This window comes from Dipodomys ordii, unplaced genomic scaffold, assembly GCF_000151885.1.
Source record: "Dipodomys ordii isolate 6190 unplaced genomic scaffold, Dord_2.0 Scaffold82, whole genome shotgun sequence".
NCBI lineage: Eukaryota > Metazoa > Chordata > Mammalia > Rodentia > Heteromyidae > Dipodomys > Dipodomys ordii.
This window is the reverse complement of record NW_012267298.1, coordinates 5,688,778-5,710,613: the sequence shown is the minus strand read 5'-3', so window position 1 is coordinate 5,710,613 and position 21,836 is coordinate 5,688,778. Positions and strand designations below refer to the sequence as shown.

General features: G+C 42.3%; 1 protein-coding gene across 1 annotated transcript in view; it reads left to right on the top strand.

The window, feature by feature from the left end:
* The first annotated feature begins 2,364 nt into the window (after positions 1 to 2,364).
* Lrrc6 (leucine rich repeat containing 6) overlaps positions 2,365 to 21,836 on the top strand; it is a 76,403-nt gene continuing 56,931 nt past the window's right edge. Inside the window, exons 1-3 of the mRNA XM_013025174.1 lie at positions 2,365 to 2,433; positions 7,948 to 8,115; positions 12,651 to 12,728. Coding sequence (XP_012880628.1) covers positions 2,424 to 2,433; positions 7,948 to 8,115; positions 12,651 to 12,728 — 256 coding nt within the window. The 5' untranslated portion in view covers positions 2,365 to 2,423. The remainder of the gene's footprint in view (positions 2,434 to 7,947; positions 8,116 to 12,650; positions 12,729 to 21,836) is intronic.

Below are 21,836 nucleotides of genomic sequence, written 5' to 3'. Positions count from 1 at the left end.
ATCTCACTAGGCTTCTATTGCCTTATGTGTACATTATTCTTACAGCATCAACATGTTGCAACAGGTACTGAGTATTAAACATGCCTTTCTTCTGTGGGCTGGTGTGACCATTGTGTTAGTAATTCCAAAGCTGTAGCCTGCAAACATTTTAGAGATTTTCACCAGGTAGGATGACAGCTCTATTCTTTGTTTGCTTATGAACAAATGAATGAAATAATTTAGGCTATACACACTAAGACTCACAGGGAAAAAAGGCCCTGTTACAGTCTCTTTATGCTAATGTAGCACAACAACCAAGCCTAGAGTGTTGGTAAAGAACAGACACTTGTTTTTCATGATCTGGAAGCTGGAAAGGCTAAGATCAAGGCACCAGCAGGTTCTGTATCTGTTGAGTTTCCCTTTCTGCCTTTTCATCTTGATACCCTCATGATTCAGTTTCCTTACATAGATGGCTCATGGTACTCAACTACCTCCTAAGGGTCATACCTCTTCATGCTGATGCATTGGAGATTAAGTTCAAGATGAATTTTAGAAAGAATTAGGGTTTCAGGATCAAAATGAGAGTTCACGAGTGAGTGAGACTGGAATAATGAAATCTCAGAGCAAATACACCAGACACTTGTGAAGGAACTGTTCTTTAAACATTCTAGAATCTTGGGCTGAACCAGAGACGTGAAGATTTTATAGTGAGCCTGTTTTCATCCTTCCTTTAAAGTATTAACTCTTCTACCTGACATACTGTCTATTCCCAGCTTCTGGCCAGGAACTATATCCTTATAGCCTTACTCCTTACTGTTAAAACACACAAGTTCAAGTTGTTAAACCCTCTTGCTGCTCTTAGCACTTCAACTCTACAAGCATATTGGATCTCTCAAGGGCACAACAGCCGATGAATGTATGTATTGTTATTTTCTGCTAAGAAGAGGTCATCACCTGCTCCACAGTAACCAAAAAATGTGGATTTGAATCACATATACAATATAGTATAATTTAATAGTAGTTGCTCTTTAAAAACAGGGAAATAAAAACCAAGTTTTTTTTCTCTAGTAGAATTGGTGGTTGAAATGTAGATTTACATTGTAGGTATTATTTTACATTCCTTAGAATTTCAAAGTATTTCTCCCCATATGGGGTGGCAGTGCCTGGAATTTCAGCAATGGGATTCAGATCTTTTAACCTGGTCCTTAAGGTTCCATTTTTCATGTACTCTGTTAAGCTTATAGTTCAAAAATCCTCCCTGCAGTTCTCTCCTTGCACAACTGGCCAGCCTTCGATGCCCCTCCTTAACTGCACCCATGTGACATTCCTGCCATGGGCCCTCACTTTCATGCTCTCCTCTCCACCGGGCAACAGTAAGCGCTTAACAAGTGTCTGCTGACATAATACATTTTCCAGTACTCAGCAGTGCTCTAGGAATCTTCTTTTAAAATGAGAACATAATACACATATCAAGACAAGACATATTTACCCCATTACTGTGGAATGGAAGGGGTTAATCTTTTATGTACTGCATTTTTCTCAGGAAATGGGATACAGAGTGATCATTATTTTTACATTATTGCCAATATTAATAAGAACCACACAAACTCCAAGGAAGCATCATATAGTAAGGATATATTTTGAACCTTGGAGGACGAAGGCACTAGTTGATCCCTAAGGAAGCGATGGGCTTGTGGGCAAACAGTTCCTACACTTTACAGTCAGGAGGGTGGTGGGTAGGGAAAGTGGGAGGGATAATGGATGATGATGTGGGAAATTTTGTAGGCAGGAAGTTAATGGGTATTGGGTGGTAATTTTAAGGAGATTAACTATAACAGTGACAAGCTTTATGTCAAGTCTGTGGGCTTTTTTAAAAAGTGTCTTTCATCACTCATCTCATTAAAGCTTTACAAGGGTCTCTTTGAGGTTAGTACTGTGCTCATCTTACAGATTTGGGAACTGAAGCTAAGAAAGCTCCAGTTAGCACCACCAGAGAATAAAGTGGGGGTGGAATTCAATCACCAGGCTCTGGACACCTTGGAAAAAATTGAAGGGGAGGAGAGGGGGAGAGAGGGGAGTGAGGGGAGGAAGAGGAACAGGAGAGAGGAGGGAAAGGATGGAGAGGAGGAAGAGGGGAAAGAAGAGGAGGAGGAAGAGGATGGACATGGGGGGAATGGGGAAGGAAGGAAGGAAGCCAGGCCTAGAGGGCAGGTTCGGGGACTCTGGGGCACCGCGCGGGCCGGGCGCCCCGGTCTCCGCCCCCCACCGGCCTCCCGCCCCGCGTGCTCACCGTATTCGCCTCCGGCGCTGCGCCGCCCCTCGCGGCCGCCGTAGCGTCCCGGTTGCCATGGTTCCCGGCTTAGGACGCGGAGGCGCTGAGCAAGGAAGCGAGTCCCGAGTCCCCTGGGGCTTCAGGGGATCCGCGAACCCCCGAGGGAGGCGCCATGGGCCGGAGTAAGCGACCCCCCCCAGCTTGCTCCTTGGATTTCCTTGTCCCCTTGCCGTCTCGTTTTGGGTTCCCTGGGACCCTGGCTTTCAGCCCGAGACCACGACTGTCGGCCCGGGGTCCCCGTGGCCTCCGCCCGGGCGGGGGCGGGGTGTGTGTGCGCTCGTGCGTGTGTGCGTGAGCGTGTGTGTGCGCTCGTGCGTCTGTGCGTGTGCGTGCGCGCGTGTGTGTGCGCGCGTGTGCGTGTGGTGGAGAGCAGGGCCCAGGACTACTAGACCCAGGGGCGGGGTGTGTGTGTGTGTGCCTGTGCATGTGTGTGCGTGTGCGCGCGCGCGTGCGTGTGTGTGTGCGCGTGCGTGTGTATGTGCGCGCGTGTGCGTGTGGTGGAGAGCAGGGCCCAGGACCACTAGACCCAGGGGCGGTGAGTGTGTGTGTGTGCCTGTGCATGTGTGTGCGTGTGTGTGTGCGTGCGTGTGTGCGCGTGTGAGTGCGTGTGTGTGCGCGCGTGTGAGTGCGTGTGTGTGTGCGCGTGTGTGTGATGGAGAGCAGGGCCCAGGACCACTAGACCGGGGCGGTGCGTGTGCGTGCGTGCGTGTGTATGTGTGCGTGTGTGCTGTGCGTGCGTGTGCGTGCGCGTGTGCGTGTGTATGTGTGCGTGTGTGCTGTGCGTGCGTGTGGGCGTGTGTGTATGTGCGTGTGGGCGTGTGTGTATGTGCGTGTGGGCGTGTGTGTGCCTGTGCGTGCGTGCGTGTGTGCGTGTGTGTGTGGTGGAGAGCAGGGCCCAGGACCGCCAGACCCCGGATGTGGTTGCAGGAGGTGTGTCGGGAATGGTCTAGGGTGCGTAGGGAAGCAAGCAAGCAGAAAGTGGGGGGCTGATATCTTAGCAAAGGCCGCAGCGATCCCACCCCAGACTGCTACACTTGCTGTGGACCTTTCGGCTTGTCCATGGCGGGGTGAAGGTCTGGCTTCGCCGTTCCATGCCAGTTCCAGTCCGCGTCCCTGACCCGGGCTGTCCCCCAAGGAAGGACGCTGCCTGGGCGGAGGAGACGCCAAGGCCCATGGTGGAAGAGCTCATAGCTGCTAGCAAAGTCTGTCCACCTTCAGTTCTTTTGTTTTGTGGGTCTTGGGGCTTGAACTCAGCGTCTGGGCCCCGCCCCTGAGCTCTTGCGCTCAATGCTGGAGCTCTGCCACAGGGAACCACAGCTCCACTTCCGATTTTCTGGTGGTTAATTGCACATAAGAGTCTTTTTTATATTAAAAATGTATTTTTATTGTAAAGATACTGTACAGAGGGGTTATAGTTACATGCTCAAAGTAATGAGTCCATTTCCTATCGAGCATTGTTACCTCCTCCTTCGTTTTTCCCCTACCATCCCTTCCCTCCCCACCCCCTCCCCCCTCCCCCCCCAAAGTTGTAAAGTTCATTTTCAACATAGTGTCTTGTACATCTCATTGTTACAATGGGTCATCCTGTATCCTTATTTCAGCATTTTGTCCCTTCCCCTCCCCAAATTAGAAAAAATGTATATACAAGATGCAGGACACCAGAATCAAACACAGTGACAACAGGGGTTATACCATGGGGGAAGAACATACAAAGAAACAAAAAAATCACATAGTACATTATAAGCCCAAAATGTACTCATTATCTTGACCATGTAATTGTAACCCCTCTGTATGGTATTTTCACAATACAAAAATTTTAAATAAAAAAGAACAACAAGAAAGATTCCTGCCCTGAGCTGGCTTTGAACCGTGATCCTCAGCCTCCTGAGTGGCTAATATTACGGAGGTGAGCCCCAGCACCAGGCTATGGCAGCCCATCGGATCCTCCAGGTAGCCTGGGATGGCGTTCCTCAGTTGTTGAGTGAACCTCTACTTCTTTTTCAAGATACAGTTCAGGTCTCTGACCTCCCTCTTCCAACTCCATTGCACTGGCCACTCCCTCTACCAAGGGGCATTTCACTTTGCTAGTGTTACATCAGTTACCAGCTCAGAGCATTTGGCAATTTTACAGTAGCATCCTCCAATCAACCATCAACTGTTTTTAAAAGTTATCACTGGATTAAGGAGCAAGGTAGCTTCAGATGCTCATCAAGATCACCCCAAATCATTAAGTAAAGGCAGTGAAAATGTATTTTTCACTCCCTTTTTTAAATATAAAGTTTCTATTGAAAATAATGGGAAAAAGTTACATGCTACAAGAAGTAAACTTCATCTATTTGTAATTCCTTGTTTGCATTAAATCTTCATTATCTGTGTGTACATACTAATCAAAGTGCATACGTATCTGCTAGGTCCTTCAGTATGTTTGAAGATGTTGATAAATCTGATATAGACACGTGTTGGTTGGTTTTATTCTAATCCACTCAGAAAGATGGGACAGCTTACAAAACATGAAAAAAATCTAAAGAGTGAACACTGAATTGCTGACTTTGGAATTTTCCAAAATTTAGCTGACTGAACTTTGTGGAAGTAAATGTAGCAGGACAACATTTAATATACCAGTAACAGTCAGTTCAGGCTCTTTGCCCTCACTGTTATTTTATTGATAAGTGTTGAAGAGTTGAAAAAGAAACATGGGATGATCAATCAGCTCAACCATGGATATAAGTATATATTGGTGATTGTGTTTGTCAATATTCCTCATTCCTCCAGTCACGCAGCTATTTGCTTTGACTTTCGCTAGATAAGACACTTCTCAGAATCCACTGGTATTTCTATTATTTGAAATTTTCTAAAATAAGAAAATGAAACTATTCTCTATAGCATCTAACAGGCATTGCATACCGTCTTGAAATAGTCTTACAATGTCACCTTAATGCTTGTGAAGAAGTTCATAAACCTAAAATACCTTACATGAGGGCAGTGCTGCAGTATTTGGAGTAGGATTTCTAAAGGTAGACAGTGATCCTGGTGTTAGAGAAGGTTTGCTTTCAATGAAACTGTATGCAAAACTGCAAAATGCTCTCTGATCTAAAAGTGTGATCACTATGATCTCCATGCCCTGGGTAGCTCTCTTATTCATTTCTTCTTTTTCATCTTCTTCTTGGGGACTCTGGGTTGTACATTGATGGCTGTTGTTACAGGTGAAGTAGTATTATGTACCAGTAATTTTGTGGGTGTTATAAAACAGCATGCCACCCAGTAGTTTCTTGTAAGTGTAGAGATCAGGAAAGAACCATGAGTACTTTCATACCATCTCAATTCTACCTTCCTCTGTGATTCTCCATGTTTTAAAATGTCTCTTGTGTATAATTATTGATATTGAGCTACCTTTGTGTGATGATTGACTGTCAAGCCCCTAGTCTCGTGTGTGTGTGTGTGTGTGTGTGTGTGTGTGTGTGTGTGTTCCATATTCAGGAAGCTTTCTTCATTGCATCACTTTAAGCTAATAGTTTTTAACCATTTTAATTCTCCTGGTTAGTCGATTTGGATTAATATAATTTTTCCTAATATCTATATGACTCAGAAAGGAAAGACAATAATTACATGAAAGTGATCAGTTTAACACACACAATAGCACGGTGATGAGTTTCTTGAATTTTGAGACATGTAGCCAGGAATATAGAAGGATATTTGATAGGAGTAGGAATTTTGCCACTCCTATAAGCCTTTAGGTTTGGATAGGGTAGAAAAGTTTTCTTTGATGGTAGACTAAAAGGAGCTTCTGATAGTTTAATGCATAGAGCTAGTTGGCATGTGCAGGTGCCCATATGTCCATACAAGGCCAGAGGCTAGATGCTGCTTAAGATGCTACCAGAATTCCCCTGAACACATTCAGCTCAACCCTGGATGGCAGCTCCTGTAGGGGTTCAAGTTTGGGAGGTCCATATTAATATGGATGCCAAACTAAGCCTCGAACAGAGTCGAAGGCAAGAATGTAACAAATTAAATCAAACTGCTAAATAGAGTGCATCTTTGTCCACTGAGGTATATTTCTTCTTCAAAATCCAAAAATCTGCATTGAAAATATGTTTCTCTGACTCTTTGGAGTTCTATATCAGAGCATGTGGCTTGGGAAGAGCTGGTCCTCTGGCCCACTCATCCCTTCCCTTCCCTGTGTCCCAACCCTCATGTCATATACACATCCGGGCAATCCATGGCCCTGGAAACAGCTGCACCATGGGCTTGGCTGCATAGTCTGGCTTCCCTCTGACTCCAGGGGTTCCAAGGTCTATGACAGCAAGTCTAACAAGCCACTTCCCTGTGATAAATTCGTATATGCACATGCATATGCCATTAAGATTTGAGGGTCTAATCTGTAGTAGTGATGACCAAGTCCCATTAAGAGAGCTCCGATAATTTTAGTTGTACCATCTCAACCCCTTAATTCATGTGCATGCTAACAGAAAAAAGAAATAAATGGCAGATAAAGACAATCTATTTTGGTTTACATAGCACACTTACTATATCAAGCTGATTGCAATCACTCATTGTCAACAAAGATTAAATTATTAGAATTACCATTGGAGGCTTGGAGGGTAGCTCAGTCGTAGAGCCCTTGCCTAGCGATAGAGGCTCTGGGTTTGACCGTCAGTACCACAAAAAAGGATAAACGAAAACAAACCCTTAGATGGTTTATAGGAAGGCCTTTTTGTTTTTCATCCTTGAGTAGAGCAGAGATGCCACCAGCTGGTAGTGGCATTTGAGGGTGGAGGGCAGCATGCAGTAGGATTTCTTGCAAGCCAGGGCTGGAGAGGCTCACCTTTCAGTCTCCTTGGCAACCCCTTTCCAGAATCATCTCTGCCTGTCAGCTGAGCCTAAGGTCGGAGCAATGGAACATTCTTCATGCATGGTATTTTACTCTCTTGTCTGTCTTTTCAAGAACTTATTGCTAGCTCCCCCAGCTCCTACCACATGAGACAAACCTTTGACAAGACAAACCCATCTCTTAGGGGTGTAGCAGTAGATGCGCCCAGCAGGATTGCTAAGGAAGAACTCAGCTAGATAAGGCTGCATATTCAGGAAGTCTGAGGAATCTGGAGCGACTTCCCCCCCCCAAATATAGACAAATAGTTTGAGATGGGGGAAAAGGCTGAAATGGTTGAACACATGCCTGCCATACACAAAGCTGTCGGCTCACAGTAAACACACACACACACACACACACACACACACACACCACCACCACCACCACCACCACCACCACCACCACCATCACCACCACTTTCTCTGTCTCAGGTCAGTTAGTGGATGGCATCCAGTTTGACATGGCACCACCATATGAGTTCATATAAATATTCTCATCAGTTCTCTGTCCATCCATTATCCATATAGCACACATATGAAAACAAGTATGATTTCAGGAATTCTCACATCTCTTTCTTCTCTCTGACTTACGTTTTGGCATCACCAAAACATAAGAAGGCAGGATTTCCCTGATGTCTTCCCATTTGAAAAATCACTTGGGCCTGAAGAATTTACATTTCACTATACAGAAAACTCCATGCATTAATAACATAATAGGACTTCAGTGAACAATGGAGTGGAAATGTAATATGCAGCAAATTGTCTTTCAGTCACAGAAGATCTTATTAGACGGAATGCTGAGCACAATGAGTGTGTAATTTTTTCCCTGGAGGAACTCTCCTTGCATCAACAAGAAATAGAAAAACTAGAACATATTGACAAATGGTGCCGGGATTTAAAAATTCTCTATCTTCAGAATAACCTCATTGGAAAAATTGGTAAGTTTCAGTACTTTGTGATCATGATTTTCCTTTAACGTTTAGCATGGGGGAAACACTGGATAATGCTATATTATTCTTAAGGGATGACAATAACCAAAAAAGTGATGTAGGAAAACACAGTAGGTGTGTGAGAGATGTTTCCTTGTATAATTCTTGATGCATATAAGAATCTCCATAGGGATTTGGGAGATGTGTTCAAAGTGAGGAACACTTTAATCTATCCTATGTTTTAGAAGCTTGAAAGGCAGGAAGGTATAATTTGTGTATTTGTCATGGTTTACTGTGCAAAGCTGACGGCTTATGTAAGATTCCATGTCCTTGTCACATTCCCACACACTGTGACTGCCATATAATTCTGCTGTATTGTGCAAGCACAAGGCGTTGGGCTCTACATTGGGTTCTGAGGGGGTTCCAGTCTGGATGGAAATTGATAAGTACAGGGATCTGGTGGTTGAAGACTAAAATATTAATACTGTTTAGGGAGAGCAAACAAAGAGGCCACATTTTGAGAGGTCGATTTGGGAGTCTTTATTAAAAGGCCAGCCACTGCATGGTGGACGCCTGTCTCAAAGACCAGCAGCCAGCAAATTACACTTCACACGGTTAGGAAACTGAGCCACAAAGGCCAGAGAGGAAAGAAAGAACAAACACAATACCAACACAGCAATTCAGCTCCCGTGGAGAGCTGAAGTGGGAGGCCGTGGTGACCGGAGAAGAGCCAGGAGACAGGAGACAAGAACACGGAGACACATGGCATGGCATAATGGTGCCCATGTTGGTTCCCACCTCAATGGGGTCAGGAGGCAGGGTCACAGGAAACTTGAGTCTCAGGCACTAGACTATCATCTAAGTCCCCGCCCCTGCCTCCAGGGATTCAGGCACACCCATCACGTGGAAGGTAGGGGCTTTACCTTCTCCCAGCATGAAGACAAGATGCCAGACCCTACCATCCACCATGTGGCCAAGATGGCCCCAACCAGACCCAATCACCTGTACTTCAGTACTATAACTGATAAATCTCCTTGAAGAATGTGGCTTGGACTCACAGCTAGGTGGGCTTGCTAAGTCTATCCCAATCCCCTAAGCACACAAATAAACTTGTCTACTAGTCAGATGAAGAACTGAGCGAACACGGCATCAGGTAGACCTGGCTATAAATTCTGCCTTTGATGCTTAGTATATGAAAATAGTTAAGTCAGTTAGCATGTCTGAATCTTAACTTTGTCCGCTGCAAAGAAGACTGGATTGGTATAAGGGCTGCAGGCAATAATGTGCTTACCACTGTGCTCACCAGGGGAGACACGCTCATTCAGTGAGAGCTTCTGTGCTGTTGTCAGTAGTGTGATAATGTACCCCACAATGCAAAAATAGGTGCGAATGGAATTGGAAGGAAAAGGATGAAGTTAGTTGACACAGGGAAAGTGCCTGACCCCATGTGCTCCCTGGGAGTCCAGAGATGAGCTTTAAAGTCAGAGTTAACTTTCCATAGTGGTGTGTTGAATCTCAAAAGGAGGCATTTTATCCCATCTGGAAAGACAGTTTGGATTATCACAAATGTGTGTGTGTGTGTGTGTGTGTGTGCATGTGTCCTGGGGGTGCAGATTGTGCTAACCATCATACCATGAGAAGGACAGCTCTACAAGACCTACTCAGGACTGCTGAGTTTGAGAAACCCTGGTAGTGTAGTTGCCTCTAGTTCCATGGTACATGAAAATTGGCTTTTAGGATGTAAAAAGCCTAAATTTGCATCATTTTTGGAAGATTTACAAAAGCTCTATATTTCTTCAGATAATTATTTTCGGCATCTTTAGCTCTAGCAGAAATTAGAAACTCTGGAACATTGTTCAAGTTTTTTTTTTTTTTTTTAAAAAAAGGTTGTTACAAAAACCCACCAGCTTTTATGCATGGGGCATTGAAGAACGGTCCTAATTGTACAGATCTAAGAGTTCCCGAGATTTTAATCTCCACAGCTGGGTCCATCACAATCACTAATTAGTGGCATAGTATTTCAGGCCTTTTCAGAGCTGTGAGAAAGCTGAAATTTTTGCTTCCAGCATATTCCTAAATTAAGCACTCTTTTAAATCCTAATAATGGGATTTTTTTTTCAGTCCCTCTCCACCCGTGGGCATTTAGGCACTTATTTAGCAAGTGAAATGACTTCTCTGGGATTCACACTTGCTCTTGTGCCACTGAGGTAGAAGTCTGCAAAAACAACAGCGTTTCCTAAAGCAAGGGCCTCCCTGGGAGCGCAGACCAGCTGCTGAGCAATGCCTTGCTCTGGGTTGAGGCAAGGACCATCTGGGTCCCCAGGGACGTGGGGAGGAGTTGGACGTGGGTTCCACTAGTCAGGTTGTTGCCAGTTCCCCTGGGGCCTCATGAGCGGAGGGTTATACAATTTGGCCCTGGACAAGTCTATGGGTGGTAATTGGTGATGCTTCCATTAATGAGTAATGCTCAGCCCCCTTGCGGCTCCCTGAGTGGGCCTTGCCATTTGTACTCATTGAATCTATTTTTTTTTCCTCCTGACCACTTTGTCTTCTTGGTCTGAAGGAGTCAAGGAAATTCTTCCTGACAAGATTTTTTATTTCTTCCTGAACACATGCTTTGTTCTTCTTGAACAGAATCTGACTTTGAATTCTGCCTGATGACTTCAGCATGAGAGGACTTTTCAAATAACCACAGTGGGGAAAGGGAATTCTATGGTAACCAGGTATTATTTTACTATGAGCTGGGAATTTTAAGTGACAGTTTTGCTCAGAATTCAGACTAGACACTGTGTTTGTCATAATTCTTGGCTCCCAGAAACCTCCAAATCTGCTGACTATTGCATCCCAGATGGTGCTAGAGAATCCCTTGGTAAACACTAGTATTACTTGAATAATTTAATTGCTGAGAGAAGCTTTAATTTAACCACGAACCCTCATTTTTAAAAACTGAGTAGACTGGGGCCCCAAAAGCTAAACTGCCCTCAGATCAATGGGAGCATATATATATATATATATATAGGACGGTTTATAAGTTTAAGATAAATTATTAATGATGATAAATGTGATGATCATACACCATCAGATGTGATAGTCATAAGCTCCCTGAAAAATAGGTGGGGGAGGCTTTACTTCAGTGAGGCCACCCCAAATGTGCTTCTCTTTCTAGACCATCATCTTTCAGGTATCTAGAAAGAACTGTTCTTTTAAGGTACTGTGTGGAGATTTAGTGCATGGCTCTTGAGTCAAATTTTCTGTCTACCATTTAACTATGGCCAAGTGGACTGATTCTCAATGTCTTGGTATTTGTATAAAAGGAGACACCAACGATTGTTTTCTCACAAAGTTATTTATAGGCTAAGATAGCCAACATTATTAGGGCACTGTGTGGCATATAATGAGTACTTGGCAGCCTTAGCTAAATGGGCCATTTTTAAAGGCTCTTCCACAGAGAGTCCCTGATTTTTGTTTACAATTGTTTCACCTCTGTGAGTGTTAAGAATTTTTTTTTTTTGGTAGGTCATGGGGCCTGAACTCTGGGCCTAGGTGTTGTCCTTTAGCTCTTCAGCTCAAGGCTGGCACTATACTACTTGAGACACAGCACCACTTCCAGCTTTTTCTGCTTATGTGGTGCTGAGAAATCGAACCCAGGCCCTCATGCATGCAAGACAAGCACTCTACCACTGAGCCACCTTCCCAGCCGGTGTTTAGAATTATTAAGAAAGATAATCCTGTATCCAGTTGAATTTTTCTTGAAGTAAAAGTATCCCAACGCCATGCTGAGAGTAAAGAAAACTATTTCTTTTACCCATTTATAAGGGTGGAAAATATCTACCATTGAAGGCCCCAGAATCATTTGGTACATGATGGGGCAGACCCGGGTATGCTTCTTGTATGCTTCTTGTTGGTGGCCCATGGCTATCTGCCTGCATCAATAATGTGTATGACCTGTGAGTGATACTACAAATGCCAAATAGCCTTTGGCAGGAAAGAAAGTTTCCCACCCCCAGAAGTAGAATAGACTCCAGGGTTGGCTGATTCCTTCTTTTTGTTCCTTCAACCACAGTGTAAGCATTCTCCTCCAGCTCACTCCCCCATGGTTGTGAGTACCAATGGGAATAGGACTTTCATTATTAATAAGAGCTAGCAAGGACAAAAGCTAGGTAAAGCTTCTTCTATTTGGGAATACTTAGTGTGCAGGTCCTATTCTGTACCACATGACTGCCAGGGGCTACTTGGATTAACCTCGCATCCGAATCCTTCCACAACAGAAGACACTAGCTAGCAATGCTCTGTCCTAGCTTGCCTAAACTGGTTGGGCTAGGTAGTGGCATGAGCAGGACTAGGTTCCATTGTGAGGAGTGGAGGTGGAGAGGGATGCTGTATATCACCAACCTGTGTCTGATGTCCAGATAAATATTTGAAACGCAACATGCATTTGCTAACTGTAATAATCATCCTTAGACTGTCATCATTTTCACAGTATATCTCATGGAAAATGTCTCTTATGTTGAAGGCTAATTAATCACATTATTGGTATATTTCAGAAAATGTTAGCAAACTCAAGAAACTTGAATATTTGAATTTAGCTTTGAACAACATTGAGAAAATTGAAAATTTGGAAGGTAAGAATTTTATTTTTTGTTTTTTTAATGAAGTAAATACTTAAAGATTTAAAGTAAATATTTAGGTTTAGGTTTAAACAGTATTACATAAAGTAGAAGTACACTTATAATAAAATTGAAATTTTATCTAAATCTTAGATTTATTGATTCTTATAAAAATTCAAAAATGGGAATCCCATTCCTTCCTACCTTAGTCACTATCCCAGAGGTAAGTGGAATTAATACTCCTGTGTACATATAACCTGATTTTGTCTCACATTCTTTCTATCAATGGAATCATACTTTAAGTATTATCTTTAATGTAATCTCTTCCAAATTCTTCTAATATTGGTATCTTTGATATGAATGCCTTTTGACATCCAGGGAGAAGATCTGGGGCTATGTATGGACTCACTGTGCGCCAATGTATCTAACCATTTGTCTGTAGATGGACATTTGGGAGAGTTCTAGCATTTTGCTACAATCAGTGTGCCACAGCATGCGCCTTTCCTCAGTTCTACTGTGCATGTGCACAGATTTCTTTTAGAATTTTTGTAGATTTTTTAAATTAGAAATGGAATTCCTGGATTTAAGTATGCATAATTTGAAATGCACGGCCATGATTTTTCCAAAAATATTGTTTGAACTTAAACTTGTACATAGTGGTCTCTGCAAGTATCCAATTGCATGCAACTTCACCAATGCTTTCCAGAAACAAGATCTCTTAAAGACAGGAATGCAGTATTGTCTAATGATGGTCCCTTCTTGCAGCTCACGGCTATCGCTACAACCTTCCAGCTCCTGACATGAATTAGAGGATGTTTTATATCTTTTGGCCACTTTTCTATTGATGTATCTTTTTATGTTCTCCAGAGCTTAACCACTTGTCCCACATGTTATACTCTTGACATACTTTTTATTTATTTCAAATTATGAAGAAATTATATATTTCAGTATACTCAACCATCTCTTTTTCCTTTTCTTGTCTTCACATAGCTGTACAAAGGAGTTTTGGGTTAATGTGTTCACTCTGTGTACAGTTCATCTGTCCAGTCACCTCTTCCATCCTCCTCCCCCATAGTCCATGTATCTGGTCCCCACCCATCTCCTCAAGGTTCCTGATTCTATGTTCACATAAGTACATGGAGTATTATGCCTGCACCAGTCCACTGTTCCTCTTTCCAGTTACCCGTCCCTCTCTCTGTAATCTCCCCTCTCCTCGGTCACGACATGTTCCAGCTTCCTGATGTTCATTTTGTCAAACTTTTCTTAACTACTCAGAGATGTTAACCATGGAATTCTTCCTGTGAATATTCCATACTTTACTCAATCTGATCACATATATGTGCCTGTGGTCCTATATGTGTTTCCATAAACATTTGTATATTAGGTCTAACTTCCACATATGAGACAAAACATGCTTCCTTTGTCGCTCTCTAAGCCTGACTTACTTTTTTTCCCCAGATCCATCTATTTCCTTGCAAATAGAATAATATTATTCTTCCAAATGGATGTATAAAATTCTATTGTCTGTATCACATGTTTGATCCATTCATCTGTTGTAGGGCACCCAGGCTATTTCTATAACTTTGCTATTCTGAATAGTGCTTCAGTGAACACAGGTGTACAGGGGCTGCTGTTGTGTCCTGACTTTCAGTCCTTTGGATAAACGTCTAGGTGCGGTATTGCTGGGTCATATGGTGGTTCTGTTTTTAGTTTTGCAAGTTGTCTTCATACTCTCTATGTGGATCATTTCTGTCACCTCAGTGGAACCCTATGTCCATTAGCACTCACTTCTTGTTCACTTCTGCACTGGCCCCTAACAACTTTGAATCTGCTTTCTCCCCCCATAGGTGAATCCATCTTTCACATTTCACAGAAATAGAATCATAAAATATGTGGTCTTTTGTGTATAGCTTTTTTTTTTCACATAGACCGAGGTCTTCGAGGTCCTTTCATGTTGTAGCAGATTTCATAATTGTTTCTTTTTATGGTGGAATAATATCCTATAAAATGATTGCACTGCATTGGGTTTTCTCCTTTATTGCTTGATGAGCATTTGGTCACTTTCACTTCTGGGTTATTATGAATAAAGTTGCTGTAAACATTCATGGATCAGTTTCTGTGGGAGGAATATGTGATTTTTAGTTAATTTGGTAGGAATGGAATATCTTGGTTGTAGGGAACCTCTATGAATAATTAAGGAAGTTCAAATTATTTTACAAAGTAGCTGCACTATTTTACATTCACAGTAAGAGTATATGAAGGTTCTAATTTCTTTATTGTTGCTGTTGTTGGTCATGGGGCTTGAACTTTTGGCGTGGCACTGTCCCCTGAGCCCCTTTTGCTCAAGGCTAATCTACTACTTTGAGCCACAGTACCACTTCTGGTTTTCTGGTGGTTAATTAGAGAAAAGAGCCTCATGGGGACTTACCTGCCCCACCTGGCTTTGAACCACGTTCTTCCGTCTCAGCCTCCTAAGTAGCTAGGACTATAGGTTTGAGCCACCAGTGCTTGGCTTCTTCACCTTTTTTTCCAACACTTTTTTTTCTGGTGGTGTTTGTTTGTATTTGAGGCAGTATTTTGCTACATAGCCCAGACTAGCATGTAATCTCCCGTGGTGTTGGTCTCCTGAGTGACTGGATTACAAGTACGAACCACTGTGCCTGGCTAATTCTCATTTGCCCTAGGAGAGATATTCATAGATTTGAAGTGGTATCTCATTGTAGTTCTTATTAGCATTTACCTAATGACTAATGATATATCTAGCATTCTTATATACTCATTGGATATTTGCATATCTTCCTTGAAGAAATGTTTCACATATAATTAAAAGTTTTCAATTAAGGTGTCTTTTTACTGTTGAGTTGTAAAGTCCTTTATATATGGTCTGGTTACCAGACTCTCAGCAGATATATTATTTAGAGATATAGAGTCTCTGGTTCTTTTTCTTTTTTCTTTTTTTTTTTTAGTTTTCTGTACCCTCGGTCTTGTACGTAAGCTTATCTGATTCATGGAAGGGAAAAGGAATCACAAAAACAGCAGGATGAACTAATGCAACAATGATACTAACACTATGTTGGAAATGAACTTTACAACTTTGGGGGGAGGAGAGTGGGTAGTGGTAAATGGGAGAAAATGAAGGAGGGGGGTTTAAAAAGAAACGTATTCATTACCTTACTTATGTAAATGTAACTCCCCTGTTCATGACCTTTACAATATATTTTTTTAAAGATGTAGCTTCTTTCATTTGGTGGTGTTTTTTTTCCAGTTTTCTTGTTGGTGTACTTTGAAGCACAATCTGTCTTAATTTTGCTTCTATTTGTCCTTTCTTGATTTTTATGGTAAGAATAAGATGGGCCTTATAGAATGAGCTTAGAAATGTTTCTCCTAATTTTCTGTTTTGGGAGTGTTTGTGAATGAAAGGTATTAATTCTTCTTTAAACCTTTGATAGTATATACCATAAAGCCTTCTGGTCCTGGATTTTTCTGTGTAAAAGCATTTTTGATTCTGAGTTACCTACTAGTCAAGCTCAACTTGCCATAGGTTTTCTTCTCCTTGAGTCAGTTTGTTAGTTTATGCCTTTCTTGATTTTTTTTCCCTATTTCACACAGTTCATCTTATTTGTTGGCATATTCTACTTTTCATTTCTACAAATCAATTAATATCCTCTCTTTCCTTCCTGATGGTAATAAATTTGAGTCTTTACTTTTTGAAAAACAATCTTGGTTAGTATAGCTTAATGTTTGTAAAATTTTGTTGATCTCTTTAAAGGACCAACTTTTGATTTTGTTGATTTTCTCTCTATATTTTATATTCTTTGTTTATTTTCTCTTTAGCCTTTATTATCTTTCCTCTTTTTTTGTATTTAGCTTATTTTTTCTACTTTTTAAAGTAGAAGACTGGGTTAAGCGTTTGCAGCTCTGAATTTCTTGTGAGCACCACTTTCGCTTTGTCCATTACCTTTCTTCAAGTATTCTACTCTCTTTTGTCTGTTTGATGATACTTCATCTAGTTTCTCTACCTGTTTCTGAAAATAGGTTATGTGGGGTCACAGGCCTCTCTCAGGGTTTGTCCTGTGTCTCTTTGAGAAGTTAGAACTTGTAGCAAGGTGCTTAGATGTGTCTCAACTTGTGTATTTTGTTTGAGCAGTCACAAATGCCTCTATCATCCAGAGGTTCTGCCCCTCATGTCACCAGAAAGGGCGGATCTCCTTAGGGTCACAGCAGCTCCTCCCTGGAGCCAGAGTGCCTGCTGGATGTATCTCCCAGGACTGCAGCCCCGAATCCACTGCGATTCCACACAAGCCCTGCAGCTAAGGGAAGTCTGCATTTGTTTTTCAGTATCAATTGGGGTTACTCACCAGTGTCTTTCCATGTCAGCCTGGAAGATGCCCTCTGATATTTCTGTAGGGCGAATCAGCGGGTGGCAAACTTTTTCTTCATTTAAAAAATGTTCTGATTTCTCTTTCATTTTGGAAAGTTTTCCCAGATACAGAATTCTTGTTTGATATTTTTCATCTTCTGTCCTTTCCTCCTTCCTTCCTTCCTTCCTTTCTACCTGCCTCCATGCTTCCCTTCCTCCTTCCTTCCTTTTTGGCTTCTCTTTGTTCTTCCTTTGTTTTTCCCTTCTCTTCTGTTTTCCTTTTATCTATCTGTCTCTATCTATCTATCTATCTATCTATCTATCTATCTATCTATCTATCTATCTATCTATTTACCTACCTACCTATCTAGCATCTATCCATGTTATTTTCTGATAACTTTCTCTTCTCTGTTTCCTTTGGTCTTTCCTAGAATTTCTTTTCATTGGATTTTCATTGTACAATGCTGACCATCCACGTATTATTTTCTTGTACTTATTATTTCAACTGCTTTATCTTTTTTATTCAATAGTCTGGGATATATCATCTGATTTAAATCACAGAATAATTATTCTATGTTCATTTCTTCTCATTTTAAAATTCAGTTTACTCACAAGTCCTTATTTTGGCCATAATCTTCACCTTTCTCTCACTCCTGTACTGGTGGAGTCTTTTTGGTGGTGTCTATTGTTCCTGTCTGGATGAAATCTGCAGTTTGTCTTTTGTGCTGTCTCTCTAAGTGGCAATACTCGACGTCAGATTACAGTCACAGAGGATCTGGTGTATTAGGTGGCAGGTGGGGCTCAGTCTGCAGTGGTGAGTTCTGCTTCCCCAGGCACCCGCCCCCTCCCTCTGAGTAGGAGGAGCTGTGACTGGTGGCTCTGAGGCACCATGCCGGATGGGGCGGCGGCTGCAGAGGCAGGCAAGCTGCTCTGCCCACCCCACTCCCATCTGCCCACAGCTAAAATTGGGAGGACTTGACTTAGGTCATCATGGCTTTCATCTGTTTGTGTCCTAGCATAGAAATGGATATTTCCAGTGACTAGTAAGACTGAGGACCAACAAAGACATAAATATTCACTGTACATTTTTAACTTTTATCCTAGAAAATGATCATTATGAAGGCCCCAAATTCAGCATCAGTGCTGAAGTTGACATGATTCTTTCCATCACCAGAATCTCCTGCTTTAGAAGTTGAGTCATTGCATTCTTCCAGCTAACACCACAGTCCTATTTCATGTTAGCTTGCATGGAATGAAAAAATGTACGTTCTGCCAATGTTCTAATACATATTTTTCTGAGATGATCACATGCACATCCATGCATTATTATAGTACAAATTTTAATTTAAAATATCAGAGAAGTAATGAAAATGCTCATTTGCGTTATGCAGGCCTAATTACTTTGTTAAGAGTATTTTACAGATTTGAACATTTCTATTATCTTATGTTTCCTTTATCAACCACAAGAGGGCAGCAGTGTCTTTGGGCTTTGCCCTCTGCATTCTACCTCCAGCCTTTTCCCTGCGAGCTCTAGCATGGGTGAAGTAGGTGCAGGGCTGTTTAAGGACATGTTTGGAGGGGGTAGGGGACAGTAAACAGTGAGGGTGTTCCATATCTGTGGCAAGTAATTTTTACTTCATTTAAAGGGTCTGTCGCAAGAGAAGAGGAAGCAGACACACACACACACACACGCACACACACACACACACACACACACACACGCACACTCACACATCTCTCCTTGAGTTAATCTCAATACTGTCTTAACATGAGGGTTTTTTTCTCTCTCTCTCTCTCTTTCTTTCTGGACATCAGAAAACACCTGTCTCATTTTCCTTTTCCTTGTTTTTCTTTTTCTTTTTTTTTCCTGTTAGCGATCACTGAGAAAGAAGAAAGTATGGGCTGGGAAGGTGACTCAGTGGTAGAGCGCTTGCCTTGCATGCCTGAGGCCCTGGGTTCGATTCCTCAGCACCACATAAGCAAAAAGAAAAAAGCTGGAAGTGGCACTGTGGCTCAAGTGGTAGAACTCTAGCCTTGAGCTGAAGAGCTGAGGGACAGCGCCCAGGCCCAGAGTTCAGGCCCCACAACTGGACCCCCCCAAAAAAAAGAAAGAAGAAAGTATTTTGTTTATTCCTCCCTCCTCCTATCCCACCCTAACCTGTGAGAAACCGTGGAGTTCCCAAGAGTGTGAGCTCCCTCCCGGCTCTGGGAGGGCACTCACGATGTACCCTTCAGTGACCTTCAGATGCTCAAGGTCACTGGCTGGACCTTCAGGATAGGGACAAGCGGAGGAGGGAAGCAGTATCCCCATCTAGAGGGTGGCTTCAATCTGAGCCAGCTGAGTGGGATCTTGTACTACAGCATGCAAAATGTGGCCTAATTCCCTGTTCCTGGATCCAGTTGAAGCAAAGCGAAGGTTTGTGACTGAGAAAACTGTAAGGAACACTTGGAGGATGCTAGGTCTATAACATATTAACAAAATCCAAATATATGTGAAATTTTCCCCACATTGCAATCGTTCAAATGTCAGCCTACTCTTGCTGTCTGTTTTTGTTTCTTTAATTTTTAGTTTTTATTGTTATTACAAAGATGATATACAGAGTCAGGCATATACATAAGTCAGGTAATGAATACATTTCTTTTTCCAGTGACGAACCACTCCTTCCCTTGCTCTATCCCGGCTTGTCCTTCCTGCCCCCACCCACAAGTTGAATAGGTCATTTTCAACATAGTGTCTAGTGAGTACCATTGCTGCATTTGTTCACCTTTGTCCACTATTTCTGTGACTCCCTCACCCTTCCAAAGACAGATAAACAGAAAAAAAAAGAAAAGAAAGAAAAAAGAGAACAAAAACAACAACAAAGTGTAAGTTCTGCCCTGGGTCCTGCAGGCCCAGTGCAGACACCTCCCTGCCTGTTGGCTACATTCCCACTCAGTATCTGTGTTACCTAGGTAACTGGCACACCTGGAAACAGTCACCTCCCCCTCCTGATAGGTCACATCCTGGGCCTTGTCTGGTCACTCCTCCCATCTGACCCTAGGAGGGTCCCAGGCCCTGAGTTCAGGATCCAGTGTGGCCACACCTTTCCCCCAGCTGGCCATACCCTTTCCCATCCCAGGCCTAGTCCTGGACAAGGGGTGGGTCTCCCCTTTCAGCCAAGCCTCTCCACCTAGCACAGGGAGAGGCAGCAGTTTGGTAAATAAACTTCTTTTCCTGCCCAAATACTGTGTGGTATTCTCTTCATTGGCTAATTAATGAAAGCTACCTATTTACAAAGAAAAAGCTCTTGTTAGCATTTTCTGGAGTTCATTTCGATAAATGTTATTTTATATGATCAGAGGCACAGACGCATCGCACTTCTGTGCTCCGCCCCTGAGAGCAGACTCCTCCTTTGCTCTCACTGTGTGTGAATGCCTAGAGTCTTCTATGATGTATCATGTCCCAGTATATTTTAGAGAAAATGTGCCATTTGTCTCTCTGAGCATGGCCTACTCTTACATGAAAGAAAATTGTCTTAGAAAGCCTTCAAAGTAAACCCAATTCCGGGTGACCCGTATAGACTCAGAACCCCTGTCGTACGTCACACTATACCAACTTGTTCTGTGGCTGTCAAATCCACTGAGCAGTTTTGCCAAAGTAAAACAATCATGCAGACAGAGATAGAAATTTGACTATGCTGTACATGCGGTTTATGTAGTGCCTGAGCATACATTTTCATACTTTAGCTATTGCATCATCAAGTGTATTGATGTGTCTTAAATAACTTTTTAGTGATTAGTTCTTAAAGTCTTTTAAATTATGTTTGTTATTCTGAATGGAACTGCTCTGAACAGCTTCATAAAAGTCATCTCTTCTACAAGAAGCACTTGATTTCCCCTTCCTGAAATGAAGCTCTGGGTATGGAGGGAATTAAAAAGTTTATTTTATGTTTTGACCAATTAACATGTTAAAAAGGATAACTATTATTTCATACATTTGCAAAATTTAAATTTTTCTGTATGTTTACCAATCTAGTAGAAATTGTAATTTTATTGTCCTTTTTTTATTCATGTAGGTGTGTTTGTGTGTTTGTATGTGTGTGCGTGCATGCGTGTGTGTGTGTGTATGTGTGTATCCTGGGACCCCTTAAACTGAGAACTCTGAACCCTGTATGTGGGTGCTACCCTTGAGGTTTTTTGGCTCAAGATTAGTGCTGTCCTAATTGAGCCACAGGTCCATTTCTGGCTTTTTGGAGGTTAATTGGTGCTAAGAGTCTCACAGGCTTCTCTATGAAGATTAGCTTGGAACTGAGATACTCAGAGCTCAGCCTCCTGAGGAGGTAGGTAGGGTTCCAGGCATAAGCCACTAGTACCTCACCACGTATATAGTTTTTTGTTGTATTGGTTTCGTTTTTTGTTTTTTGCTGGTCTTAGGCCTGAACTCTGGGCCTGGGCGCTGTCCCTCAGCTCTTCAGCTCAAGGCTACCACTCTACCACTAAAGCCACAGGGCCACTTCTGACTTTTTCCTGCTTATGTGGTGCTGAGGAATTGAACCCAGAGCCTCATGCATGCAAGACAAGCTCTCTACCACTGAGCCACCTTCCCAGCCCATATCCGTTTTTTTGAAGATGTGAAATTACTGAATCTGGAATATATAAAAGTGCTTGTTTATATAGCTTAGATATGTATTTTTTGATAATTTACATTTTAAACGAGATGAAATTGTACGTATTGTGGGATAATGTGATGCTTTTGTATAGTATACATTATATAATATTCAAAT